General features: G+C 42.9%; 1 protein-coding gene across 2 annotated transcripts; it reads left to right on the forward strand.

Annotated features, from left to right (window-relative positions):
• Positions 1–390: 390 nt before the first annotated feature.
• On the forward strand, positions 391–24,151 carry rps6kal (ribosomal protein S6 kinase a, like). Of its 2 annotated transcripts, XM_088989579.1 has the most exons (22): positions 391–481; positions 6,747–6,806; positions 6,887–7,003; positions 7,069–7,150; positions 7,246–7,326; positions 9,691–9,770; positions 10,379–10,485; positions 10,746–10,783; positions 11,054–11,196; positions 11,524–11,594; positions 11,988–12,076; positions 13,534–13,598; positions 14,069–14,171; positions 14,304–14,428; positions 16,543–16,662; positions 17,727–17,816; positions 17,921–18,079; positions 18,162–18,323; positions 18,454–18,530; positions 18,674–18,791; positions 19,034–19,174; positions 20,514–24,151. In XM_088989579.1, the coding sequence occupies exons 1-22, from the start codon at positions 455–457 to the stop codon at positions 20,637–20,639; spliced, it is 2,181 nt and encodes a 726-aa protein (XP_088845705.1). In that variant the 5' UTR covers positions 391–454; the 3' UTR covers positions 20,640–24,151. The 2 variants fall into 2 exon arrangements, with proteins under 2 accessions (XP_088845705.1, XP_088845706.1); XM_088989580.1 differs by lacking the exons at positions 391–481; positions 6,747–6,806; positions 6,887–7,003; positions 7,069–7,150 and having other exon boundaries at positions 7,244–7,326; positions 10,369–10,485.
• The last annotated feature ends 892 nt before the right edge of the window (positions 24,152–25,043 follow it).

Here is a 25,043-nt window from a genome sequence, read left to right on the forward strand (position 1 = left end):
AAAGCGTGGATTGATGTCAATAGAAAGCGCATGCGATACGTTCATTTATTTTGCCGCGATGTGGAAATAAGTCTCCTTGTTTGCGGAGCCCACTCCTATTCTTGTCGTCGACCCGGCGCTTTGCGGCGGATAGGGGAAATCCTTAACTGAATTGCGTCACAAATACGTCAATAAACTCATTCACTGACCAGTTAACACAGTAGCCGCCATATTCGCAGCTATGGCAGTGTAACGGTAACGCTGCAAAGCGCATGGTTCCATCATTAACATCAAATACCCACGCAACCTCACCAAAATCGCACGCCGATCGTGGTTCACGGTCTTCCACGCATCTTCTCCCACGAAAGATCAAGCCGAGCGGTCGGGATTTTACAGTCGCGGAAAGCATGTACTTTGGAGTGGGGGTCTAGGCGGACTACGATGCCTTAGATTTAGAGAAGAATCCTGGCACAACATGGAGATAAACAGCGTTAATAGTGAGGTGGGTTTGAGTATGTTTACTTGCTCAAGATTGTTTCGGCTTTCTCGCCGAGTTGAGGTAACATGCCCTGGTTAAAGGTTACGCTCGATTCGCGTCACGATCTGCAGTGCATAGTGATGCATGCTAACACGCTAACTAATGATAACAGCTGGTTACATGTTTATTATTGCCGCACCACATAGGTTTATCAGAATTCACAATTGTCAACTATGCCTCCCGGATCCAAGCATTCCGAAACAATATCTCAGTCGTTGTACAAAGAAGCACAGTTTCTCTTCGCGGTTGGTTGTCATTAATACTCTCAAGTGGAGTTTGCTGCTTTGCTAGCTTAGAGCATTTAGCATTAGCATGTAATTCGTGTGCCTAATGACAGCTGGCTTTCCGGTGACGTTTTTCTTCTCTTATATCGATTTAACAGACCCGATTGTGTAGGTTAATTATACGTTCGTCTTTTCGAAGTCAAAGCACAGCCAAGCGCGGAGTTGCTTGCAAGCGCGAACGAAAAGAGTGAGGCATTCCATCTAAATTTCCCGGAGTCATTTTACGTCATCTTTTACACCATCCTCGTACGTATACTCTCCATTGGTAACATGGGTAGCTAGCCAGTTACTATTAAAACCAGACGTGGCGATATTTTAACCAGTTCCTCTGTGCTTTGAGAACTCTATTGTGTCGGGCGATCCATTCGGATAAAATGTGTTATAATTACCTTCTGAAGATAGAATGTTAATTTTTTAAACCCAGGCTCGAATGAGTTAGTGATTCTCCCAAAGCTATATTATTTATTGTGATTTCTGAATTTCACAGTCGTTGTACCAACTTGGCACGGGAGAACACCTGGGTAGTATACCCATAGCTTATTACCTATTTGGGAAATTCAGAACGGTTCAATAAAAATCCAAAGACAAATACCTGGCTTTTGTAACTAACCGAGTCTGGTACCACTTTTAGGTCCCGGCCCTCCAGTTGTGACCTAAGTCTTGTCTGTTGGGTGCAGTCTTTTGTCATAACATATGTCTGCATATTCTTCGGTGAGTCTATTGATAATTCTTGAATGTGGGCTGTATTGTTAATTTCAATGCTAGTTGTATATATTTTACACAAATGGGACTGATCTAATGTATAATGGATGAGGCACATTGACAGTTGAAGTGCTGAAGTAAACATGGAGATTAGTCCCTTTAACAAGAGTGGCCTTTTAATCCCCTTTGCATCAGTTTTGGACTGTGCAAGACATCTAAACAAAATAAATCTTTGTTTAGATGAATTGGGATTTCTGGAAATGATCAATTCAGAAGACCCCATATGATGAAAAAGACAAATGGATTTGGTTTTCCCTTGCCCGGACGCGGGTCACCGGGGCCTCTCTCTGGAGCCAGGCCTGGAGATGAGGCTCGTTGGCGAGCGCCTGGTGGCCGGGCCTACACCCATGGGGCCCGGTCGGGCTCAGCCCGAAGAGGAAATTTGGGTCCCCCTTCTCAAGGGCTCACCACCCATGGGAGGGGCCAGAGGGGTCGGGTGCAATGTGAGCTGGGCAGCAGCCAAAGGCGGGGACCCTGGCGGTCCGACCCTCGACTGCAGAAGCTAGCTCTGGGGATGTGGAATGTCACCTCTCTTACAGGGAAGGAGCCTGAGCTGGTGCACGAGGTTGAAAAGTTCCGATTAGACATAGTTGGGCTTGCCTCCACACACAGCCTGGGTTCCGGTACCAGCCCTCTCGAGAGGGGTTGGACTCTCTTCCACTCTGGAGTTTCCCACGGTGAGAGGCGTAGAGCAGGTGTCAGCATACTTATTGCCCCCCGACTCGCCGCCTGTACATTGGGATTCACCCCAGTAGACGAAAAGGTTGCTTCCCTCCGCCTTCAGGTGGGGGGACGGGTTCTGACTGTTGTCTGTGCATATGCACCAAACAGCAGTTCAGTGTACCCATCCTTTTTGGAGACCTTAGGGGGTGTGCTGGAGAGCGCTCCCCCTGGGGACTCCCTTGTTCTGCTGGGCGATTTCAATGCTCATGTGGGCAATGACAGTGGGACCTGGAAGGGCGTGATTGGGAGGAATGCCCCCCCCCCCCCGATCAGAACAGGAGTGGTGTCTTGTTATTAGACTTCTGTGCTCAACACGGATTGTCTATAACAAACACTTTATTCAAACATAAGGGTGTCCATATGTGCACGTGGCACCAGGACACCCTTGGTCGCAGTTCGATGATTGACTTTATAGTTGTATCATTGGATTTGCAGCCTCATGTTTTGGACACTCGAGTGAAGAGAGGGGCGGAGCTGTCAACTGATCACCACCTGGTGGTGAGTAGGCTCCGTTGGTGGGGGAAGATGCCAGTCCGACCTGGAAGACCCAAACGTCTTGTGAGGGTTTGTTGGGAACGTCTGGCAGAATCCCCTGTCAGAAGGAGTTTCAACTCCCACCTCCGGCAGAACTATACACATGTCCCAGGGGAGGTGGGGGACATTGAGTCCGAATGGACCATGTTCCGTACCTCCCTTGCTGAGGCGGCAAATCAGAGTTGCGGCCGTAAGGTGGTTGGTGCCTGTCGTGGCGGCAATCCCCGTACTCGCTGGTGGACACCAGTAGTAAGGGATGCCGTAAAGCTGAAGAAGGAGTCCTACCGGGCTTATATAGCCTGTGGGACTCCTGAGACAGCTGACACGTATCGACTTGCCAAGCGGAATGCAGTCTCGGTGGTCGCCGAGGCAAAAACACGGGCATGGGAAGAGTTCGGTGAGGCCATGGAAGCTGACTTCCGGACCACTTCGAGGAAATTCTGGTCCACCATCCGGCGTCTCAGGAGGGGAAAGCAGTGCACCACTAACACTCTGTACAGTGAGAGTGGGGCGCTGCTGACTTCGACTCGAGACGTCGTGAACCGGTGGGCAGAGTACTTCGAAGACCTCAACTCCACCAACACGCCTTCCTTGGAGGAAGCAGTGTCTGGGGACTCCGAGGTGGGCCCTCCGATCCTTGTGACTGAAGTTACCGAGGTGGTTAAAAAGCTCCTTGGTGGCAAGGCCCCGGGGGTGGATGAGATCCGACCGGAGTTCCTAAAGGCTCTGGATGTTGTGGGGCTATCTTGGCTGACACGCCTCTGCAACATTGCGTGGTCATCGGGGAGAGTGCGGATTGGCAGACCGGGGTGGTGGTCCCCCTTTTTAAAAAGGGGGCCCGGAGGGTGTGTTCCAACTACAGAGGGATCACACTCTTCAGCCTCCCTGGAAAGGTCTATTCAGGGGTCCTAGAGGGGCGGGTCCGTCGGAAAGTCGAGCCTCAGATTGAGGAGGAACAGTGTGGTTTTTCGTCCCGGCCGCGGAACAGTGGACCAGCTCTACACCCTTAGCAGGGTCCTCGAGGGCGCATGGGAATTCGCCCAACCACTCTACATGTGTTTTGTGGACTTGGAGAAAGCGTTTGACCGTGTCCCTCGTGGAGTTCTGTGGAGGGTACTTCGGGAGTATGGGGTACAGGAGCGGCTGATACGGGCCGTTCGGTCCCTATATGACCGATGTCAGAGTCTGGTTGGTTCGCATTGCCGGCAGTAAGTCGGAATCGTTTCCAGTGAGGGTTGGGCTCCGCCAAGGCTGCCCTTTGTCACCGAGATCCCGGAAGGGTGTCCGGGCTCTCCCTTAGAGATAAGGTGAGAAGCTCGGTCATCCGGGAGGGGCTCAAAGTCGAGCCGCTTCTCCTCCACATCGAGAGGAGCCAGATGAGGTGGCTCGGGCATCTGATTAGGATGCCCCCGGGACGCCTCCCTCGTGAGGTGTTCCGGGCATGCCCCACTGGCAGGAGACCCCGGGGACGACCCAGAACACGCTGGAGAGACTATGTCTCCCAGCTGGCATGGGAATGCCTCGGGATCCGCCAGGACGAGCTAGAAGAAGTGGCTGGGGAGAGGGAAGTCTGGGCTTCCCTACTGAAGCTGCTGCCCCGGCGACCCGATCCCGGATAAGCGGCAGAAGATGGATGGATGGATGATCAATTCCATGTTTGAGAATGGCAGAAAAAAAAGGCCTGCCATGCGCAAGTGTAGGCTGTACGCTTGCTACAAGCTGTGATGAGCCACAGCAGAGGTGGGAGTGAAGATGCATGTGTTAATGATGTCCTGGCTTTAGCTAGAGCCATCATGTCACAATTAAGACCTCACCGTTTCTCCAAGTTGTGCATTTTGATATCCCTCAGTTGGATTCTGCTTTAGCTTTCAATTCTTATATTGTCAAGACTAATGCTCTGACAGCTTTTTGTAGTTCAAGCCTCCTGAAAAGTGAATTGTTGGCCTGTTCTGTGGATCTGAGTGAATATCAGTGGCTCCACCCACTCAGTGGGCTTGCGTAGTGTTATGACTCATCCCCTCTCTTCAGAGCTTGATGGAATTCAACACACACAAACACAGTAGACAGAATACATCATGCAGCAAGTGAAACCTGCAAAACCTATGCAGCACTTCTTTTTGAAAATATTATATAATCAGACACACTTTTATACTGCATTTCTTTGTGCATTTGACTGGCCTTATAGTTATTAACATTTCATTGTGTTTTAGTAATTTGTTGAAAAGACAAAAAAACAGTTCTCTGTTGTCCTTGAGAACAAAGTCATTGTGACTACCATATACCTTATCAGTGTGATATACTAATCCTGTGAGTGGAAAGTGTCTGAGAGTTTTGAAAGGCGTTGATAAATGAAATGTCTATCTGTATTATCATAAAGAGGCTACATAAATGCAGAAGGCATCGCAAGTCATGTTTCCTCTAAACTCAAGACGTGTGCCATTGCACACTGCTCTCGCCTGCTTAGTGCACATCAAATATATAGAGGGCCTCAAACAAAAAGAAATAAAATAAAATCAAACCCTACCTCCATTGGCATTGCTATTCTCACATCTTCATACAAAAACAACATTTTTGGCCTGTTTTTTTCGGTCCATTTTGTTGACAAAACGGGAAGAAGAATGTCTACAAGACTAAAAATAGTGAAAGTGGCAGCAATTCAAAGTGAAATGTGCGCTGGTCATGCACGTTATTATTGTCACACAGGCTTGGTTAAATTGACCAAGTCTCAGGTCCTACACACATCTTTGCAGGGGTATATTCTTGAATGTGCCTTACTAATAATATAACATTACCACAGCAGCAGGCTGGGTCTCTCTTAATTATATGACAACTGTTATGTTGTGGTTTGTCAATTTCCATGGTGACAAGTGCAGAACATGCCAACTGGGAAATAACCTCGATGCTTGAGTGAAAAAAATCTAGACCCAATATTACTGCAACTTGTGTGTGAAGTGTTGAACTGCAGTGAAATCCACAGAGTTCTTGTAGTTTATCACTGCCTCATGTCATTGATACATAAAACGCAAATTAGTTTTTGGTTGGCTCATTCCGGGGCCATAGCTTGTTATTTGGTTGGCCAAAGCAAACATAGACAGAACTCCTCCACCCCACTACTTTTGCTGATTTTTGGTAAAATGTAAGTAATGTCATATTGGCCCCTCTGACATAAAAGTAGCATATATTTACCACCAACAATTTTGGATTCATCCACATTCTTTGGATGAGATAACTCCCCAATACCATCATCTAATCCAAAGAATGTAGATTTTATAATATTATGATATTCACTGCGTTCGGTAAAGTTTTTAAAATCCTTGCTGAGAATTATTAATGCAAAAGTCACTCTCATTCAATTCAAGTTCATTTGGGCTGTTTCATGACATTAAAAGTGGAATAAAATCTGAAATCCTTAACCAACTCATACAAACGCACTCATCTTGTCCGTGTCACAAATCTCTATTCAATGATATCTTCTCTTTTGACTGTAAACAATCCAAATTGGTGCAATTCACTATGATTTTGGACACACGTGGTACTGATTTGGATTTGGTGAAAATGTCCAATGTTGCTCACCATTGTCTAGCAAATGCTCAGACACATGGAAAATTAGAGGGAACATTTATCACAGAGCCATTTGGCATGCTGCGTCCGCTGTGGTCTGGGTTTACGGACTGGTAATAAACAACAGTTGACTGATGCTACTGTACAGGTGGTGCACTTATAGAGCATGTTTGTCAATAAACAGTACTTCATGTTTGCGAAAGTGCACTGTTATTGCATGTGACTCATCGTTTTCATCTGTTGATTTGTTCATCATTCCCGTGGGCATGTAGGCGCTGCAGCCCTGATCAGTTGAAAGCACGCCTGCACAAGCTTTCCTTGAGTTTTCCTTTTTCCGATGATGTCATTTGTTTTTGTGGCTGCAGGTTAATGGACATCAGATCATGGATGAGCCCATGGAGGAGGGAGAGTGTTACACGCACTGTGTAAGTAAGACCAGGGGTTTCAATGCATGCGTACTAGCAAACCTAAACTGGATCTTGCTCACTTGTTCCTGTGTGTACAGGATGACGGGACATACAAGGAGATTCCTATCACTCACCATGTGAAAGAAGGTTGTGAGAAAGCAGATCCATCACAGTTTGAACTCCTTAAGGTTCTGGGTCAGGGTTCTTTTGGCAAGGTGAGAGCACGTTAAATCAAACAGACCTCACTGTTTATCATTCTAAATCGTTCTTTCTACACAAGGTTTTTCTAGTCAGAAAAATTGTGGGACCAGATGCTAGTCAACTATATGCAATGAAAGTTCTAAAAAAGGCATCACTGAAAGGTAGAGTGACTCTTCACAAAAGTCATAGCACAAAGAGTGTTCTGTCGTCGGTGTTTAATGTTAATCCGTTCCTGCCCTCCTGTGTTCTTTTTCAGTCAGGGACAGAGTTCGCACCAAGATGGAAAGAGACATCTTAGTGGAGGTCAATCATCCCTTCATAGTGAAATTGCACTACGGTAAGAAAATGGCGAGCGACATTGGAATCTGCAGTTCTCACATAGGTGTTCACATAGCCAAGCCCTAATATTAGTGTTGAAATTAAACACAAGTGTTGCGAAGCTCTTACTTTATTATTGAGCCTGACAGGCGACCCTTAATATTGGGTCAACTTTGCCTTTGACAACAGAACGTTTTAATCAACATCTGTCCCAACCCCAGCAGCAGTCTGTGGTGAGCACGAGACTGCTTACGTCACGAACTGGGGGCGGGACTTTCTGGAAATGCCCAATTCGCAGCTCAATTTTTTGCAGATTTTGGACACTTTCAGTCATTTTTATAGGTGTTTTGCATTTCAATAAAAATATCATAAGTAAGTAAGTAAGTAAGTTTTGGGTATTTTAGATGCTATAAAACGTTTTTCTGATGTCAGTTAAGAAACAAAAAAGTGACATCGGTTGTCCTTTAATACTAAGTAGTTTCAATTTAGGGAGAAATTGTACAAACAAATTCATGGTTGTGCTATGGGCTCATCACTTTCACCCATAGTGGCTAATATGTACATGGAAAAGATGGAGAAAGAGGCCCTCACATCCTTCCCGGGGACAAAACCTAGACACTGGTTTAGATATGTGGACAGTACTTTTGTCATAATTAAAAAACAAGAAATTCAATCCTTCACATATCACCTCAACTCGGTAGGCATCAACATTAAATTTACTCGTGAGGACATTAAAGAGAACCAACTAGCCTTTTTGGATTGTAAAGTAATTATAAAAGAGGACAGAGCACTAAAAACAGAAGTCTTTAGGAAGCACACTGACCAATACTTTTCGGTTCTAATAACCCTTTACAACATAAACTAGGAGTTATCAGAACCCTCCAGCATAGGGCTAAACTAATACCAACAAGCGTTGAAGGTAGAGAAAAGGAGTCAAAACATATCAGGAGAGCACTCACTAACTGTGGGTACCCTCAGTGGTCATTTAACAAATGTCAGAAAGAAAGAATAGGGAATGAAACCAAAAATTCAGAAGATACAAAAAGGAGAGGAGTAGCAGTACCTTACATTGCAGGAGTTTCTGAAAAACTACGAAGAGTCCTTTGGAAACACAAAATTCCTACCTATTTCAAACCGATACACACTTTAGGGGCAAAAATTAGTGCATCCAAAAGATAGGCTGCCAAATGAAAAACAAAGTAATATAGTTTATTCAATACATTGTAAGAATGAAAATTGTAAAGAGCAGTACATTGGGGAGACTAAAATTCTCAAATAAAGACTTTATCAACATCGCAGGGATAATACTAGTGGGCCTCAATCGGCAGTACATATACACCTAAAAGCTAGCAACCACTCATTTGAGGACAATGAGGTTAAAATCTTAGGGAAACAACATAGATGGTTTGAAAGGGGAGTAAAAGAAGCGATTTTCATAAAACAACTAAATCCTTCATTAAACCGGTCTGGTGGGGTGAGGTTCAATTTGGATCGTTCATCCTATGTTGCCTAAGTAGGCAATACTGACGAGGTGATCCCGGTCGAAGTGGGGCAATCAGGCCAGTCGTTAGTCAGAACGACAGGAACTATCAGTGGAGCAGCTGCAGTGAGTAGTCCTCTGCTCCCCCCAACCTGAGAGCAGGGACCTATCACAGTAGAGTCCGGCACCGCCATGTCTGGACAGTAGGGATATATATATATATAGGGCCTAAACTACCAGTAAGACTTTAGTTTGCTGACGAAGTTTCTCGGATAAGAAGTGAAACGTCCGACACCTTCAAAGAAGTGCAGATGACGGCTGAAGAAACCTTTTCATCGATGGACCACTCCTGTACGACTGAGAGCTTACACAGACGTTTAATAAACATATTTAATGTCTCCATCCACCCATTCTTAATAGCTGCTAAAATGCAAACTCGTTGAATGTATTATTTAAAAAAAATGCTAATTAAAACAGACACCTCCTTATAATGTGAAGAGCAGAATAATACAGGTTCAACTGTTGATCTTGACAGTCGGATTTTGGCAATATGTGGGAATAGCACACTGTATAATACACACATAAAAACAAAATTTTCACCTTCACTTTCTGGGAACCAATTAAGTTCGTGAGCTGAGGTATCACTGTACAACATTTTGGTAATGGACAAATGAAAGGATGGCCATGGACACTGTTCACGAAGTAACGCCCTCTCAAATTCGGCTGGTGGCGCAAATACTGTACCAATATCGTAAACAAGCATACTATCGGCTTTGAGTGGTATTGCCCACCCCTCATTTTTATTGTCATGGTTGGGTTGATGCAATTGAACATGTGTGCTGTTCAATGTACTGTTTAATGAAGAGTTCGAAAATGCACTTTTCTTTCTTTTCCTTTCTGCAGCCTTTCAAACGGAAGGGAAACTGTATTTAATACTGGACTTTCTCAGGGGAGGAGATGTATTCACTCGCTTATCCAAAGAGGTAAGCGTATGTCCTGCTGCTCTCCGTCTTATTTTACTTTTCGACCTACCGTGGTGATTTTTCTTTCTCCATTTTGTAAAGCAATACAAATACATAGGAATATTCTTTAAAGCCAAAGGAACACTGAAGATGAAAGTTTCATGGGGGTGCATTTACTATTCAACGTTTGAATGATTTCTTGCAAGCATAGACACTGCCAAGGCATGTCTCTCCTGTTTTTGTTCATATTTAATCATATTATGACTGAAATTCCTCCTGGAAACACAAGTGTTTTCAGCTTTTCAAGTATTAATTGGTTGTCAGCTTGTGGCTCTGATCAACTTCATTCAAGGGTTTTCACCATGGGAGCTTAAGTCACGCTCTCCTGATAGAGCTTTTGTAAAAGCATCTCTCATCAACAAAGCAAGAGCTGCCGGCAATGTCAAAAGCACCGCACGTAGAATGCAGCTATTGTTTTGCAATGTTCTGGATGTGACAATACTCTGGTCTCCTCGCTGTTGGCTTTTACTGTTGTGTGCGTGTATATATATATATTTATATGTATATATGTGAGTCATTAAATCTTCATACTCCGAGTTCAGAGAGTAAATCTGTCCAGTTCTCAACAGGTTATGTTTACAGAGGAAGATGTGAAATTCTACCTTGCAGAGCTGGCCCTGGCCCTTGACCACTTGCACAACTTGGGCATCGTTTACAGAGATCTCAAGCCAGAGAAGTATGCGACCTCACCTTTACCCTTAAATGTACACACCCAAACTCCAAAAACTAACCAAAATCCCTTGTCCACAGAGCTTCAGACAGTGTTTTTTGTTGTTGTTTCATAACCTCATAAACTCAAGCCCCAAAATTCAAGATAAGATTAGCACAAACTCCTCACTTACACTGAAGCCGATAATTTGTTATTGCGATGTTTCACTGTTACAATCATATTTTAAATCTTGCCATGATGAAAAACGTCCTCCTTTTCTCCCCCAGTATCTTACTCGATGAAGCTGGACATGTAAAGTTAACAGGTTTGTTTTCTTTTTTTCTCCCACTGGTTAGCCATATATCATAACATGTTCTTTGGTACGGTGTAACACAAAAAAAATTGAAACTTTTTTTTTTTACTTTATTCAAGACATTTTCAATGAAACGTTGTATATTGTGTATTTCGTTTTTACTCGCCTTGTAAAAGAATCTTTAATGCTCATAAAAGGAAACCTCCACAGCACACTTTTATCTGGGGACTGTCATGTTTTTTTTTGCCCAGATGAGACATAATCGGATGTCATTGTGTACAGACTTTGGCCTGAGCAAAGAGTCAGTGGACGCTGATAAGAAGGCTTATTCTTTCTGTGGTACGGTGGAGTATATGGCCCCTGAGGTGGTCAACAGGAGAGGACACACACAGAGTGCCGACTGGTGGTCGCTGGGTGTACTAATGGTATGCCAGTCAAACATGATCTTATCATCTTGAAATAGACCAGGGTTTCCAAAAACACCTTAGGAGTGTGAAACTGAGTTCCTGACCAGGGCCCGAGTGGATCTAACTGAGTGCCAAGACATCAAGTATATCCATGATCGGCGTTAAAGAACGCACTAGAAGGTTATACAGTATAACTAACCTGGATCAAAATGCCCTTTATCAAGTGGAAAGAAAAAATAAAAATTGTTTATACCTTTATTAAATGCACTTACCTATTCATTCCTTTTCATTTGCGAAGTTATTGTGAATGTCTTGTATTACTTTTGCTTTGTCATTTATTTGCAGTTTGAGATGCTCACGGGGACGTTACCATTCCAAGGGAAAGACCGCAATGAAACCATGAACATGATTCTCAAGTGAGTTACATTGTCGTACAACAACTGTGGTAGAACTCTAAACAGTCATAAATTGAAATTGAGGTCCAAATAGTATTCCCTACACAAATGTTGTTCAGGTTTTCTGCCATGTATTAATCTTAATGATTTGAGACTGGAGACTCCTGATTGCTCTTGGGAAGAAAACCAAGCTTGCCTTTGCCCTTGCCTCAACTTAGACAACATCACAGATTCACTTCAACAACCTCATAGTGGAAGGATAATATTTTGTATTAAAGTACAGCATCTACTTTTGCTACGACTCCTAAATTAGCCGTTATTATGGCTCCAAAACTACTGAAGCTTGCTCGCGGGTGTCATATGAAGCCTATTCACATTGCTTGCTTATCTTTTCCTTTCTTTTTCCCCCTTAAGAGCAAAGTTGGGAATGCCTCAGTTCCTTAGTTTGGAAGCTCAGAGTTTGCTGAGGATGCTGTTCAAACGTAATCCAACAAACCGACTAGGTGAGTGGCATTGTATTTTAATGGTATCAATCTATGAAACGACAGTGAAGGTGAATGTCTTCTTTTCAAACATGAACTTGACCGCTGACATTTACCTCAGTCAGGTGAAGAATACATTGGGGCCTTGGCTTATGAACTTAATTGGTTCCCAGATAGAGTGTGTAAGGCGAAAAGTGTGTATCTCAAAAATTAATTTCCCATAGGAAACCATTAAAATGAGAATAATCCGTTGCCAGGTCTAAACTAAATAAACCTAAATAACAATAAAACTAAATAAGCCTTAAAACTACGCACAACATACTTTATTGTATGCATCATTAATGTGCTATTGTATTGTAATGAAAGAAATACACCGCACTGTATAATATTCACTTTATTTACATGTGTGATGGTCGTTGATGGCTCTTAATTGACACCTGTTGCTTTCTGACTTGTAAGGTCTTGCGAAACTGAGGCATCACATTATCATTCATCGTGTTGATGATTCTCATACCCACAATCTTTTCTGGATGGTTCAATAAAAGCCTGCACATCATTCCACTTAGCCAACATTACCTTGATGCTCTCACTTGATGCTGCAGCCATCTCCTCCTCCTCGCCCTCAGATGACAACTCCTGAATGGCTTGCTTCTGCTTGTCCTCTTGAAGGCAAATCAAATCCTCTGTGTTGAGGACCTCATTATGGTCAGCAACAATCTCCTCGATGTCATCTGCATCCACATCGAGTCCCATGTTCTGGCCAATGGAAACAATGCCGTCCAAAACAACAGAGTCATGAGGATCAAATCCTTCAAAGTCCCTCTCAAGGATGCATGTGGGCCACAAATTCTTCCATGCTGCTTTCAAGGATCGAAGGGTAACATCATGCCATGCCTTTCGTCACGTGAAAGCATCGAGTAAATAAAGCCTTTGTGTAAATCTTTGTTGCGAAGGATGGCAGCAATGGTGGAGCATATCGTTACCGGCCAGCTAAATCAGACAAACGCACACCTCGTTCGTGTTTCTCAATGATCTTCTTCTCCTCAACTGTAATTTTGTTTTGTGTCTTCTTCGGCTGAACACGAGCCTGTGGTGGGGTCTTTTTTGGTCCCATAACAGCAAAAGTATCTGTAAAAAACTCCCTGGAGGCGATCGACGTGTGCATTCAGAGAAAGGGGATGTGGAAAGCTAGGCCGGCTGGGGCGCTGTTCGGTCGTGTGCTTTGGTGTTCTTCCGCCGAAGATTACTCCGCCAGCCATGGTGGTGCGGCACTCCGTGTGTATCCCGAAAAGTAGTTCTTAATCCAAGGTTTAATTTTCATAAATGTAACGTTCGTGAACTGAAAATTTCGTAAGGCAAGGTGTTCGTAAACCGAGGCCCCACTGTATTACAAATAGAATGTGTGATTGTGTTGATATTTTCTTAAAAAGGTTTGTCATGTCTGGTTAACTGAAGTGATGTGTGATCTGTGTCTTCAGGGGCTGGACCCGACGGTGTGGAGGAGATCAAACGTCACGTTTTCTTCTCCACCATCGACTGGAATGTGCGTACCCCCCCCCCCCACCCCCCCCCACACACACACACATTATTTCTAATTCCCTTATGCCCACACAAACAGACACTCCAGCTTGGCTTTTTGAAAATTCACACTTGACAAACGTTCAGCTTCGTCATGCGTTTGCCAGCAGTGCGCGCCCGTGTGTGTGTGTGTGTGTGTGTGTGTGTGTGTGTGTGTGTGTGTGTGTGTGTGTGTGTGTGTGTGTGTGTGTGTGTGTGTGTGTGTGTGTGTGTGTGTGTGTGTGTGTGTGTGTACGTTTGCGTGCACATGTGCCTGCGTGCATGCAATGGTAGGTCTGGCTGTGTCTGCACTAATAGCACGGCATGAGTTTTCATCAGCCAGAAGGCGGCTGTTGCTGGACATCATTGTCGAGCAATGGGAGGGAGCTCGAGAGTTGTCTTTAATGAAATGTTTAAATCAGAAAGGACGAAATGGTAAAATGTGGCCTTATTCAGAAACTGTACCGAGGAGAACTGCATCCGCCATTCAAGCCGGCGGCAGGAAAACCAGATGACACGTTCTGCTTCGACCCAGAGTTCACAGCAAAGACACCTAAAGGTACGCGTGCGCTCATTGCAAGCGTGTTCGTTCAAAAAACATCCTGCCACGTGTTCATCCCTGTCACCAAATAATTTATTGGATGTTTGTATATTCGTAGTCTTGTATTATACAGCATGTTTGTTTGTTCAGACTCCCCAGGTATCCCTCCCAGTGCAAATGCCCACCAGCTGTTCAAAGGCTTCAGTTTTGTGGCTCCAACACCGATGGATGAAAACAAAAGTTCCCCACTCCTCACTATACTCCCAATAGTTCAGGTAAACCCAGCGGTTGTCATATTTTCTCTCTCTCTCTCTCTCTCTCTCTCTCTCTCTCTCTCTCTCTCTCTCTCTCTCTCTCTCTCTCTCTCTCTCTCTCTCTCTCTCTCTCTCTCTCTCTCTCTCTCTCTATATATATTTATATACAGTAAAGTCTCGTTATATCGATATCGGATATATCGATAGTACCGCTTATTACGATACTATTTTCATTTCCCTTGCACATTTCTAGTCTTTTTATGTATAATTAGTACCGTTTAGTACGATACCCGGTTATTATGATAATTCGGTTATTACGGTGCTCCTTTTCATCCCCCGCCGGCCATTTTTGTTGTTTATATCGATATATCCGTCGCGCCATTGGTCAACTTGGTCACGTGTCTTGTTACGTGAGCCGCCATCGGTCGCGCCATTGGTCGACTTGGTCACATGAGCCGCCATCGGTCGCGCTATTGGTCGACTTGGCCGTGTGACTTTGTCACGTGACACGCCATCGGTCGCGCCATTGGTCAACTTGGTCACGTGTCTTGGGTACGTGTCACGCCATCAGTCGCGCCATTGGTCGACTTCACGCCAAGACGTCTTGCATTGCTTGTGAATCCAAACAATGGCTTCAGATTCGGATAATATGCTTTCTTGTTACACATCCAGTTATGAATATGTTTCAAATACACTGTAGTTCTGAAGATTAAAGCATACATGTTTACAATCATTAAAGAATTATATGTGCCATTTTGAGGCAACATTGGGGGAACATCTCTGACCCAAAAAAAAGGGAGCTAATGGCCAGCTCCGTTTCTTATATGGCGCTTGGCTGCCCTCTTTTGGCGGCTTTTGTTTAATGCAGTTCGGCGCAGGATCGGATATATCGATAGTCCCGGTTATATCGATATTTTTTTCGGACTCCCTTGAATATCGATATAACGAGACTTTACTGTATATATATATATATATATATATATATATATATATATATATATATATATATATATATATATATATATATATATACATACAGTAAAGTCTCGTTATATCGATATCGGTTATATCGATAGTACCGCTTATTACGATACTATTTTCATTTCCCTTGCACATTTCTAGTCTTTTTATGTATAATTAGTACTGTTTAGTACGATACCCGGTTATTACGATAATCCGGTTATTACGATAATCCGGTTATTACGGTGCTCCTTTTCATCCCCCGCCGGCCATTTTTGTTGTTTATATCGATATATCCGTCGCGCCATTGGTCAACTTGGTCACGTGTCTTGTTACGTGAGCCGCCATCGGTCGCGCCATTGGTCGACTTGGTGACATGAGCCGCCATCGGTCGCGCTATTGGTCGACTTGGCCGTGTGACTTTGTCACGTGACACGCCATCGGTCGCGCCATTGGTCAACTTGGTCACGTGTCTTGGTTACGTGTCACGCCATCAGTCGCGCCATTGGTCGACTTGGTCAGGTAACTTGGTTACGTGCCCAGCACCCGTGTAGCAGAGCCATTTTCATTTTCAGACGCTAGCTCGTGTGTAGCAGACGAGATTGAAGTGTTTGTGTTAAAAGGTAAAAATGGGAAGCAGAAGAAGATTGATGACTTTTTTAAATTGTATACATAATACAGTAAGATGTAAGCGTTGCAGTTTCCCTGTTGTGTTATGTACATGCCCACTGTACTGTATATGAATGCAATCGTTTTTTGCAACAATGTTTGGCGCTTGGCTGCCCTCTTTTGGCGGCTTTTGTTTAATGCAGTTCGGCGCAGGATCGGATATATCGATAGTCCCGGTTATATCGATATTTTTTCGGACTCCCTTGAATATCGATATAACGAGACTTTACTGTATATATATATATATATATATATATATATATATATATATATATATATATATATATATATATATATATATATATATATATATATATATACACAGTAAAGTCTCGTTATATCGACCCTGTTTGCATGTAATTTTCTCCGTGCGTGCATAGAAATAGTATCGATATAACCGGGACTATCGATATATCCGATATCGATATAACGAGACTTTACTGTATATATATATTGTGGGAGAGGGGGAGGGAGAAAGAATATTTACTCTTTTTTGCTCCCTTCAGATGCATGTGGCGTCCAAGTTCTTGGATCTCTACGAGCTGCAGGAAGACATAGGAGTGGGCTCCTACTCCATTTGTAAACGCTGTGTACACAGAGTTTCTGCCATGGACTATGCTGTGAAGGTGACTTATAATATATAATGTCATAAGATGCAATTGTATCTTTTTCCTTTAAGTGTTATGCGCTACTAAATATTCTGGAGATTTACTGCCACTATCCTCAGTCCCGCCCATTTTTAAGCAAGATGGGGCAGTTCTATTGGTAATGGTGCAAGTAACTCGTACAAGAATGTGATTGGTTTACACAAAAAAACTAGTTTTGCAATTGAACTAATAATAATCGATACAAGCAAAACACATTTTCATGCGATGTTTTCACTCAAACCACCGTTTGATTTGGCATCTATCTTGTTTTGATTACACGACATTGGTGGCCTGCAAAAGATTGCCAACTAAAGTTGTGTTAATCCGATTGCGAACTCAATCCGTGTTGTTCTTTTCTGCAATAAGATCATGTATCTCTGACAATTCTTTAAATGAATTGGTACCAACCATTTTTGTCCACGTGTGATGTTGTAACATAGGACTCGCAACAGTATGGTCAGGGTTTAGGATTTTCATTATATTGGAGAGGAGAAGACTCATGACTGTCCTTTTCTTAGTGCGCTGCAGTGACTAGTACCTGAGTTTCGCAGAGTTTTTCACAGAATTACTGACTAGCACCTGAGTATCACAAATTTACTAAGATTTTACTGCACTTGCTGAAACTCCATTATTGTTTGTAAGATGCACATCAGCTGTAAATAATTTCTGGTTGTATCTTCATCTGGTCTTCTAGTATTCAGCGCTGATGTTGCCTAGCAACCGGTGACGCACTTGCATATTGCATAACAATTGCATTTTAGGTGTGGTTTCCTTGTGCTGCACTCATCATAATGCCGCCCGTCCGGATTTATTTCATATTAATTTCTTTAACATCCTTTTTTGTCTTTCTCTCGATGTGCGATTGAAGATGAGCTTTGTTTAGTGCTGCGTTCCTTTCTTCTCTCTGTAAATCTGCTGGGTGAGGTCAATTTTCCAGCAAAGAGCACCACAACTGTTCACATTAACACAGCACAGGAACTCTGATGGATGGGGAAAACCATTGAAAGTATACAAATGACTTAATTGTTTTTCTTATATCACAGATTATTGACAAAAGTAAGAGGGATCCTTCTGAGGAGATTGAAATCCTGATGAGATACGGCCAACATCCTAACATCATTACTCTCAAAGATGTCAGTAAAGTCATTTTATTTTATAATTTGATGTTATCATACTGACGTTTGTAATACCTTGTCAGACATGCTGATGGACAGTCAGTCATTTGCGAATATGTCAGGTTTATGATGAGGGCAGGTATGTTTACCTGGTGACGGAGCTGATGAAGGGGGGAGAACTGCTAGACAAGATCCTCAGACAGAAGTTTTTCTCTGAGCGAGAGGCCAGTGCTGTGCTTTACACCATCACGAAGACGGTTGACTATCTCCACTGTCAAGGGGTGAGGAACATCCACTCCCCACATACAGGAGCACAACTTAAGCGTGTGAGAAGATCAGCAATCTTTTGCCGTCTGTTGTCAGGTCGTACACAGAGACCTGAAGCCCAGTAACATTCTGTACATGGACGACTCTGGGAATCCGGACTCGATCAGGATCTGCGACTTTGGTTTTGCAAAGCAGCTTCGAGGGGGGAACGGCCTGCTCCTCACACCTTGCTACACCGCCAACTTTGTGGCACCTGAGGTAAGCCTGAAAAATAGCGAAGTGCCACTTGGAACTGCTGAGAATGTAGTTGCAGTGTCCGACAAAGTTGCTAATTTACATCTGCAGCACTTCCATCTATTGAGTGCCTTTACTATATGTTTGTATGCAGGTACTTATGCGACAAGGTTATGATGCAGCCTGTGATATATGGAGCCTTGGAGTTCTATTATATACAATGTTAGCTGGGTAAGACAATAACGGGATATCTTTTCCTTTTGAAATTCTTCCTTTTGTAGAATCTTGTACTGAACACACGACGGGTTCGATGAATGTGTTAGTTATGTTTCCACATAAAAATGTTCTTAACACATTATGAATCCTTTCGTCAGGTACACCCCATTTGCAAATGGGCCAAATGACACACCAGAAGAGATTCTGCTTCGAATAGGTTCTGGAAAGTTTTCTTTGACGGGCGGTAACTGGGACACTGTGTCAGACACCTCAAAGGTAAAATAATTGAAAACCTAACTGACATTTACGTTGGTAAATATGTTACGTGCTGTAATTTAAAGGTGAAGTTGAAATATGGTGACTATTGTATTTTTTCGTGTCAGGCATGGCAAAAAGTTGCTCTCGAAAGAAAGACATGATGTTTGTTCGTATTATTTTTAAAAGCTAATTGTGTAGTGGAGGAGGACATCACGCTTTCCTTATCACCGGTGGCGACTGGATGTGCTTGCTTGTTGCAGGACCTCCTGTCCCACATGCTCCATGTGGATCCTCACCAGCGATACACGGCAGAGCAGGTTCTAAAGCATTCCTGGATTTCCTGCAGAGATGCACTGCCGCACTTCCAGCTTACACGCCATGATGCACCACACCTCGTCAAGGTGCTGCGGACATCCCTCCCAACTCAATGTTGTTTTATTTGTTTGCATGTAGCAGTCAAGCATCGGAAAGCGAAATATCTCGTTCTGAAGAAATACACTTGCCTGTTGCACAGAGGTAGTTAACAATAGCTCTGGCTGGAGCCTAAAACAAATTCTGCTAGGGGCTGGAGCCAACCAACAAAACTGAACTCATTCACTGCCAGATCATGTGGGAAAATGTATCCACTCCTGTGCCAGGGTTTTTGTCATTGTCATTCGAATTCCAGTACCCACAGAATATTGAGTTTTCGGACTACATAAACAATACAGCGTTCGAAACCTTGACTCTCTTCTTTCATCAGAAAAAAAGAGTTAATTCCTAAATGATATGGGTCCGGAGTTATATGAGCTTGAAATAAGGGTGGCTGTCCGAAATACAATGCAATACATATTGGTTTATATCCGGCTTTAACAACAGCTGAAGCTGGTACAAAGCGCTAAAATGTAAAAAGGAAAATGCTCCCCCTTGTGGAAAAGAAAAACATTCCCAGAGGCCATGGCCAGCGCTTTATCGGCAATCAAGCATGAAAAAACAAAACCAGAACACATTTGTGACATCATATTTTCAATTCCCAAATACATTCGTGAATGGCAGTGAATGAGTTAATATGTCTGAGATTGCTGTGGCAAAAAAAGTCAAATCCTAGCTAAACGCAGCAGGTAGAGTATTATAGTGAGCACAGTGCTATTAGATATTTACATTTCCAGCATATCCATTATTTATTTCAAAGTGATTGCACTCATTCAGAAGTCAAAGTCAGCTTTATTGTCAAATATGCTAATATGCATGACAAACAGCACAGATGAAATTGCTGTCCTCTCGGACCCAGCATGCAAGGCACTTATAATGACTTTAAGAAACATAATAAACAAGAAAACGCCAATTTGCCGGCAGAGGGGAGCCGCTGCGTGTTCACGCGCCGCCATCTTGGGAGAAAAAAAACAAAACAAAACACGGTTCTGCCAGCTCAGAAGTGCAATTAACAGATGTGAAATTGACAGAGCAAGTGCCATTATGATCCTTGTAGTGGACAGTTTATTGATGACGTAGTGACTTAAATGGTGAAATTATGAGCTTTAATTTGCAACATACATACTTTTGTGTTTGTTTCTTTCATAATCCATCTAGTTGCATTGAGACCTTGAATATGTATACTTTATAAACTTTTCGAGAACATTGAGTTCCTCTCTAACGGTTATACTGTTGTATGTTTAGGTTCATCATGAGATATCCCAAACTTTTTGTAATTAGCATATATTGTTGGACTTGAAGCTAATATGTTGCCTCACTTCTTTACAGGGAGCCATGGCTGCCACTTATTCAGCACTGAGCCAGAAGACAAACCAGCCTGTGCTAGAACCCGTGGCCGCATCCAGTTTAGCCCAGCGACGGAGTATGAAGAAACTCACCTCAACAGACATGTAGAACCACAACACACACGCACACACATCTATAAATAGGGAGCCCGTGCTAACGTTTTGACCTCACTCATACAGACTGAAGTCCTGGACAGTCAAACCTACCGTCTCCCTTTTTAACGTATTTATTTGACCAAGGACACACACACACACACACATCGATATATCGAGAGCCCGTGCTACCGTTTCGACCTCACTCATACAGACTGCAGTCCTGGCCAGTCAAAGCTAATGTCTCCCTTTTTAACAAATTTATTGAACAAAACCAACACAAAGACACACGCACACATACACATCTACATATAGGGAGCCCGTGCTAACGTTTTGACCTCACTCATACAGACTGCAGTCCTGGCCAGTCAAAGCTAACGTCTCCCTTTTTAATGTATTTATTGAACAAAAACCAACACATCGACACACACAGACACACACACACACAATTTCATGGCCCACTTGATACGGCTCTGATGCGAAGACATTGACTCAAAAGCAAGACGAGAAACTAGTATCTGTTACTGCTGGGGAGACAGACTTGTATTTATTTCCACAGCTTTCATATGCACTTGCCCTCCTCGCCTTTCATTCTTTCTTCCCCGGGAAGAAATGCACCAGCTGATGTTCTCCTTCACTGTGATTGGCTGAAACAATGCTGCTTGGGTAAACTGTGCACCCACCCCACCTCCCACCGCTCTTCATCTATGTTCTGTCCTCCTCTCCGCTTCACTTCATTCTCCTTCCTTGATTGCATTTGCTCTCTTCTTTTCTCCACAAATATGGAGCAAAAGGATGTGTGACAGTGCTGACGAGATGATGTTGACTGAGGGTCACCCACAATTTTTTTTTTCTTACTCAAGGCCCACCACAAACCAAATGCTTCTTTTGACATACAGTGAGACCTCTACTTACGAACTTACCGTATTTTCACGACCAAACGGCGCACCGTGTGAAAAGGCGCAGTCTCATTTATGTGTGCCATTTCTGTATTTAACACACACATTGGGCGCACCGGATGAAAGGACGCAAGTTTTATATACCGCTGTACATATCCTCTACTGCTATACGTACGTCCGCCTCACAACAACACACAGGCATACAAGTATGCGTATTTTTAAAAAACAGATCGGGAGCAAAACTGAGTTTGGTAGTGCTTTATTTATTAATTACAAAGGAATAACATTTTGTAATCATCACTCAATATGCGTCGGCATGGTAAAAAGGAGCACATTACCGCTACCAACTTTTCCGAAAGCTCAAACCACCGTGCTAGCAGACACGTTAGCCCAAGCATCCACAATCCATTGGCAAACTGTGGCGTAACATCCAGCCCTTTTTGTTTGCCTTAAGAATGACGCCTGCTGGAAATGTCTCTTTAGGCAAAGTCGTTCTTTTGAAAAAAAAATCACAATCACCGGGAGTTTCTCTCCGTTAGCATGGCAGCCTTTTCGCCAGCTTTTCAGAATAATTCGCGGGCCGTCGCTACAGTAGTCCCGGTCCGCATGGAAAAATCGCACAGTTTCATAAAACGCCAGCGCCAAGACGGACCTCCTTGGAAATGTTAAATTTTCATTTCCTCCGCTAGCGTTACTGCTCTGAGTGGGACGGTGACAGTCGAAACGCTCCTTCCGCTCGCTCTTAGCTCGCCGATCGATTGCTTGAAGCTTTCCTCCAACTCCGGCGGCTCCATTCCCACGTTCCTCGGCGTAGTTGATAGCCTTCAGTTTAAATAAACTGAGCTTCATAACCATGTCTTTTTGCCATTTTCAGGGTTGTTAAAACAGCAATGTTCTACATAAAGCACATACCTGTTCGTTTATACACAAACCACGCCCGCACACCCCCCTCGTTTTCTCTACACGTCCTCCTCATGGTGGTCTCTAACACGTCCGCACTACAGGGCGCATCACACATTTTGATAAAAATCTGAGACGTTTATATGCGCCTTATGGTCGTGAAAATACGGTAATTGGTTCCCAGACAGAGTGTGTAAGGCGAAAAGTGTGTATCTCAAAAAAAAAATCCCATAGGAAACCATTAAAATCGGAATAATCTGTTCCCGGGTTTCCATAAAATATACTTTTCAACTAAATAAGCCTTAAAACTACACACAACATACCTTATTCTATGTATCATAAATGTGCTATTGTATTGTAATGAAAGAAATAAACTGCATTGTATCATAAAGTCACTTTATTTACATTTGTGATGGTCATTTATGGCTTGATGGAATGGCGTTGGAGGTCAAAGGTCAAAGGGAATTGCTGTTTGGAAAGAGGCGCATTACATGAGGACTGTAATTATAGAAATAAACTGCGCTGTAAAATAAAGTTTTATTTACCTTTTTGATGGACGTTGATGGCTTATGGAAGTAGAGTCACCTTCCATAAGGACTGTTGGTAACTTAACCTCTGGTGCTGTTCGGTCGTGTGCTTCCGCCGACGATCACTCCGCCAGCCGTGGTGGGTGTGTATTATGAAAATAGTGCTTATTATAAGGTTTAATTTTCATAAATGTGACGTTTGTAAGACGAAAAGTTTGTAAGTTGAGGTCTCACTGTACTGCTAAATCTTAAAGATCAAAATTGTCTTCTCGCACTTTTCACAGTCTAAATGCATGTGTGGACAGATGTCATGTTGATGATGTATCGAAGGGGGTTAAAATGGCTGCAGATGGACAAAATGTCTTGAAATGAATGTGAAACTGTGGTGACGAGAACAGAAGCTCAAAATTGCACATATACATATGATTTACTAATTTATTTGGTACGCCTGGATTAAATGAATGCTGTGGCCTATATTCATGAGTCTTTTACTGCATCATTTTGAAAGGGGTCGTGATTTTCCTTTTTCCACTCATTTATCTGCATTTTTTATGAATGGTGGACACAATGTCAGCATCAGATTTAACTATACCTCGACCTAAAAAAATTCTCATGGGTAAAATTCATGGACATTTGTTTGATCCACGTGTACCTCACACTTTTGCAAAAGATTGTATACACTGTATATTCATATACACAGTGAAGATTCTGAAGATGACGAGCATGTGTGGGAGCTGTCGGGACCTCTCTGGGGGGAATGAAATGCACCCCATCAAACCAGAGAGGCTGAATAAAAAAGAAAAAAGTCCATAGATGTATCTCTTTAAAAGACATTGTGGAAATTGTATGATATTGTATTTATTTCATTTGATTTTTAAGATTATATTTTTCTTTCAAGTTCTGTATATATTGACATTAAAGATCATTATTGACATGCATTCGCCGTGACCTTACTTTTTGTATTGTAAATGGGAATTAAAACTGTTTTTTCATGATCAGAGTGTCGTAGGAGTTTTGACCATTGTAAACTATTTTGATATGAGTACTTTTTTTTACTATGTGTCAGACGTGTCAAAATAGTCACACTGGCTACCAAATGTTTACTTTATTTTTTTTAATCCATGAAATAAGCTTTTTATCGTGTAGTGCCCTTACATCGCATTTTCTTAATAATAGAACAATAAATCAAAGGCAAAAAGTCATGTAGTATTGAGAATTAAGGTTTTTCTTTCTGAAACATCAAGCTCGAAATTATAATACGGTACAAAAGCAATTCCAATGAAGTTGGGACATTGTGTTTAATATTCATAAGAACAGAATAGATCCATCTATTTTCTGATTTGGTGGATCCTCACCAGGGTGGCGAGAGTGCTGGAGCCTATCATAGGTGTCTTCGGACAGTAGGCGGGGGACACCCTGAACCACTTGTCAGCCAATCGCAGGGCACACAAGAGACGATCATACATCCATGTTCACACCCACACCTTAGGAACAGACTAATCATGGATAACTAACATGCTAGAATGTTATGCATAATCTTGAAAGGTCGGAGGCAACCGGAGTACCTGGAAAACACACAGGAGGAGAACATGCAAACTCCATACTGGGAGGCCGGACCTGGAATTGAACACAGAACCTTTGCACTGTGAGGTCAACACTCTCACCATTGGTCCGCCAAAACAAAATGCATGATCGTTCAACCTATATTTGGTTGAATTAATGACAGGTGAGTCATTGTTCAAAATTATAAACTTGCATTTTGAGCAAATCATCATGAACTTTTGCGAAAATTGAGGAATTGCTGACCAAATCCCTGTCTGCGTTATTCCATAAATGATCAGGGAAACCATGTGTGCCATGAGTGGGTATAACGCGCATATAAATTATGTCTGAGGGTGCAAATCATCTGAATGTGAGATTAATAGTCGAGTCCTTGGCGTGGTTATTCGACCATCCATTGAATGGTCTGCCGAAAATCAGATGGAAAATAGCCTTGAGCCCCCTGTGACCTCATGAGGATGCGCACGAGAGAGAATTGATAGAAGAAGAAAAAAATAAGTACCGTACCGTACATACATGTAAACGTGCCCATTT

This window comes from Hippocampus bargibanti, linkage group LG02 (assembly GCF_051943395.1).
Source record: "Hippocampus bargibanti isolate YZ-2025 linkage group LG02, ASM5194339v1, whole genome shotgun sequence".
Lineage (NCBI taxonomy): Eukaryota > Metazoa > Chordata > Actinopteri > Syngnathiformes > Syngnathidae > Hippocampus > Hippocampus bargibanti.